At 64.3% G+C, this 4,327-nt stretch overlaps 1 protein-coding gene across 1 annotated transcript in view; it reads right to left on the bottom strand.

Annotated features, from left to right (window-relative positions):
* The window catches only part of STRC (stereocilin), a 22,542-nt gene that overhangs the window by 2,688 nt on the left and 15,527 nt on the right, over window positions 1-4,327 (bottom strand). Inside the window, exons 21-25 of the mRNA XM_026648479.1 lie at window positions 3,629-3,797; window positions 3,001-3,170; window positions 1,516-1,671; window positions 660-802; window positions 212-360 (exon numbers count right to left, since the gene is read on the bottom strand). Of these exons, the coding sequence (XP_026504264.1) occupies window positions 212-360; window positions 660-802; window positions 1,516-1,671; window positions 3,001-3,170; window positions 3,629-3,797 (787 nt within the window). The remainder of the gene's footprint in view (window positions 1-211; window positions 361-659; window positions 803-1,515; window positions 1,672-3,000; window positions 3,171-3,628; window positions 3,798-4,327) is intronic.

Here is a 4,327-nt window from a genome sequence, read left to right as displayed (position 1 = left end):
TCAGGGGTTCCAGGCTGGATGGGCCGTGGGTCTGGTCTGTCATGCACCTCCTACACACAGGGGACGCTAGGAGTTGCAGGGCACTGGCCAGGCGGTTCAGAGCAGAAGGCCCATGGCCACACTCTCCTCGGCTGCCCAGTTACCCCACAGTCCCTGCCTCCCACCACCTTCCCCAGGGTCCCGCTGCCCCGCTCCACCCGGCCCCCCTCACCTGCCAGTGTTCCGATCTCAGTGAAGATTTCGGGGCCCCAGCTGCTAACGGGGCCGAACGCCAAGCGGGATGTCAGCAGCTCAGCCAGTGTCTCCAGCTGCCTCTCAGAGCAGCCAAGCCTCAGGGAGCCCACGAACGGGGCAGCCTGGCTGTGGGAGAAGGGAGCACAGCCCACGTCAGACCCATCCCCCAGAGTCACAGCCGCCACCCCCAACACCGATGGCACCCAGACACCGCCCCACAAATGCCCCCCAGGGCCGACACTGCTCCCCTGGACCAGCACACACATCTCACATCCCACTGCTGGGCAACTCCCAATTGCCTCTCGCTCTCTGGCTGCTGGACTCAGAGCAGCATTAACACCTGTAAACTGGGACTCTCTGAACCCCAGCTCCCAAAGGGACCCCCCCCACACTCCCTCCCCGTGGCTGCGCCCCCAGTCCCAGACCTGAACTCCCGGCTGTTCAGCATCCGCATCTCGTCGACATGGAGACCGCACAGGAGGTGCCCGAGGGCAGCCAGCTCTAGGAGTGCCAGGCCCTGCACACTCACCCCACTCTGGCGCAGAAAGCTGGAGACCATGGCTCGCATCTGGGGGGAGAGCGGCCCCCGTCAGCGTAGCCCAGGGCAGCCCCCTCACCCCAGCCAGACCCGGTGATGAAGTGGGAATGTTCTTGATGTGGTCTTTGAATGCTGAGTGGGGAGTATTGACCTGGGAAGGTTGCAGGGGAGTTTTGCTGGGGCTGCCTGCATTGGGGAAGGGAGGAGACCGGAGCATGTAACCTGAGAACCCAGGAGGGGGGTTGTAGGCCAGGTGACACCTCTGCCCCGGGGAACTGGACACAGGACACAAAGGCTGGGGGAGGAGCTGGGAAAAGGCCAGAAGGGGGGGGGGGCTGAAGGGCGTGATCAGGTTTGGAGCTGGCTGGAAAATGGAGAGGGGTGCCCCGATGGGGCTTGGGCTTCCTGACGGGGCTGGGGCCTCCCTGGGCCCCCAGATGGACCTAACTAAAGGTGGGGGGCTGTTGTCTGTACCAGCAAGACCTGTTTTGGACTGCGTTCCTGTCGTCGAAATAAACCTTCTGTTTTACTGGCTGGCTGAGAGTCCTGGTGAATCGCAGGAAGGGGGGTGCAGGGCCTGGTCTCCCCCACACTCCGTGACAGACCCACATTCAGCAGGCAGCAGGGCTGGGCCCCAGCCCAGTCCCCATGAGCCGGGGGCTGGGAGGCGGGCCCAGGGGCTTTTGGGGCACAGGAGGGTTGGGCTCCTTGCCATGGCCCAGGGGCACTGAATGAGGCCTCACCTGTCTTGCTGTCCAGCCTTCCAGGACCCCCAGGACAGAGAGGGCCCCCCAGTTGGAGAGCTCCAGCTCCTGCAGCTCCTGCTCGCTTAGCTGGGTGGCCAGTAGGCCCAGCTGCAGGACATGAACCGGCTGCAGGGGCTGGGCAGTTCCAAACAGCTGCACGGCACGAAGGACAGGACGTTGCAAAAATGGTGCCCCCCCAGCACGGCTCCCCCCTCCCCCTGTGAGCACCCCCCCCCCCCCCCCCCCCTGGCCCCCCCCCCCCCGAAGCACGGCTCCCCACAGCACACCATCCCAGGCTCTCCTATGCCCCAGCTCTTAAACCTCCCCTGGAGGAGCCCTTCAGTGTCCCAGACCCCGCGGGGTCCCGCCCGTCCTTCAGGGCAGGGCATGTGTCCCCCCACCTCCGAGCCCGAGCCTCTGGGCCGCAGCCCTGCAGCGTCTCCCTGGGAGCTCTGCCCTGCCAGTCCAGCTGAGCCTGCTGGGCCGGGCTGTGCTCTGTAGGCGAGCGATGCCCAGCAGCACCCCGCCAGCAGGCAGCCTTGTCCAGCCAGAGCAGGTGTGTTAGTCCCTGCGCACAGCCTGGGAAGGCCTTCGGGCAGCACAGAGCCACCAGGGTTCAGCCATTATCCAGCCTGGCCAAGCCAGGCTCCCTGAGCCAGGCTGCTCCTGGTTCCCCTCTCCCTCCCTGCCCCGTTGTTTCAGTCCCAAGGCAGCTCCTGTGTCTCCCCAGAGGCTGGTTCTGATCCCAGCCCAGGCAGGTCTCTGTCCATGGCCAGAGTCCTGCAGAGCTCACATTGTTAGTGGCGAAACAACCCTTGGGCTTCCCATTGTCCCTCCAGATCCTCTGTAACGGCCCATGGAGAGCCGGGGCAGCCCATCGGAGCCCTGCACAGGAATATTCCCCCTCCCTCCCCCCAACAGACAAGTTCTTCTCCTACAAAGCGAATGGGGGGTACCCTGGAGCTGCTCAGAGGCCTAAGCAATTGCTTAGTGGGCTTACACCCAGCGCTGGCTCTGCACTCATCTCACCCTAGACAGCTAGACTGACCCTGACGGCTCATGTCCTGCTTCAAGAGCAGCTTTTTAACCCTTCGCTCTGTATCTAGCAATGCAAAGCACAGAGGGAAACTGAGGCACACAGGAATCATAAAAATATTACCAAAATTCTCACATTTGACACAGCCCCCCAGCAAGAGCAGCTCCCCCCACAAGCACAGCACTGCTGGCTGCCCTACTGAGTGAGCCTGGATCCCCACTTGATGAGTACCGCTCTCCCCACCCTCTTCCCTGTCTCAGTGAGCTTAGAACCCGCCCATCTCCCATTCCATGCCCCACTCACACCCTTCGGTGGGTACCAATGCCATCTGGGACTAGCCATGCCAGCTCTGCCTGCCCCTGGGCCCAGCGGCTTCAGCCGGGGCTCTAGCCACACCAGTTCCCCACGGCTGCACGCCCTCTCCAGGTCACCGGCTTGTCTCCCACCTGCTTGGCTTTGCCCAGAGCGGCGCGGAGCTGCTCGGGCGAGAGTGCAGGGTCCTGACTGATGAGACCCAGGCAGCCCTCGAAGTGGGAGGGGGCCATGCTGGTGATCTGTGCCGCGCTCCAGGCCGCAGGGTAGGTGGCTCGCATGTCAGCGCAGCTGGGAACTGGGTCTGCCAAGAACAGAGCGTGAGCGACCCCGGCCAGGGTGGTGTCACCGATAGGGTGACCAAATAGCAAGTGTGAAAAATCGGGACGGGGTGGGGGGTAATAAGTGCCCATATAAAAAAAAGCCCCCAAAATCGGGACTGTCTCTATAAAATCGGGACATCTGGTCACCCTAGTCACTGAGCTCTGCCCTGCCCACTCCATCCCCCAGAGACACTGCAGGGCAGGGGAGCTTGTGTGTCTGGCATTGGTGGAGCCTGCCCCTGGGTGGGGAGGACACACGGAGATGGCACTGCGCTGAGGTAAGATGGGGGGCTGCCCCGAAGGGGAAGGACACAGGGAGATGGCATCCCCTGGGGTGGGCTGCCCGGGGGGCAGGAAAGGTGATGGTGCTGTGCTGGGGGAGGGGGTGATGGGCCGAGCACTGGCAGTGCAGGTGGAGCAGTGTGACCTGCAGTCTCACCTTGTGCCCCAACTGGGCTGCTCCTCACCAGCCAGGCCACCAGTGCCTCCTTCCGGCTCCTCACCCGTCCCTGGGCACCAGGGGGTTGGCACAGGCGGCCTGGCTCGCTCTGCTCCCACTCCCGCTGGCTCTGCAGAAGCTGCTCCAGGGTGTCGCTGCTCCGCACCTCCTGGGAGACACAAGAGTGAGTAGGGCTGAGCATGGAGCTTGCCACCAGCACCCACCTGAACAAGGCCTGGTTAGTGTGGGGCACACGGGGGGCACAGGACGTGTAGGTGAAGGGGAGGGTGGGACACGGCACGGCATGGGGGGGGCGGGGCACAGCACAGCTGGCACAAGGGGCCCAGGACAGAGAGGGGTGGGCCCCAGCACAAGACACGTGGGGGGTGGAGGGGCAGGGCAGGGGCCAGCCTGGTCAGTGTAGGACACGCAAAGGGAAGGGGTGCAGCCGGTGTGGGATAACAAGTTGAAGCACAGGCAGGGCGACGAGACCCAGGACGGGTGGAGGGACGAAGTGTGGGAGGAACGGAGGGACGGGCAGGGCAATGGGAGGAGGGGTCGGGGCATGGGCTGAGGCACGGGACAGGGTGCAGAGATGGGACGGAGGGATGAGGCAGGGCGATGGGGGCGCTGGAGGAACGGAGGGACGGGCAGAGGGACAAGGGGTGGGAGGAATGGAGGGACAGGCGGACAGGGCGA

This window comes from Terrapene carolina, unplaced genomic scaffold, assembly GCF_002925995.2.
Source record: "Terrapene carolina triunguis isolate 2854851 unplaced genomic scaffold, T_m_triunguis-2.0 Scaffold67, whole genome shotgun sequence".
Taxonomy (NCBI): Eukaryota; Metazoa; Chordata; order Testudines; family Emydidae; genus Terrapene; species Terrapene triunguis.
The sequence above is the reverse complement of the archived record's forward strand: the minus strand, read 5'-3'. Positions and strand labels throughout refer to the sequence as shown.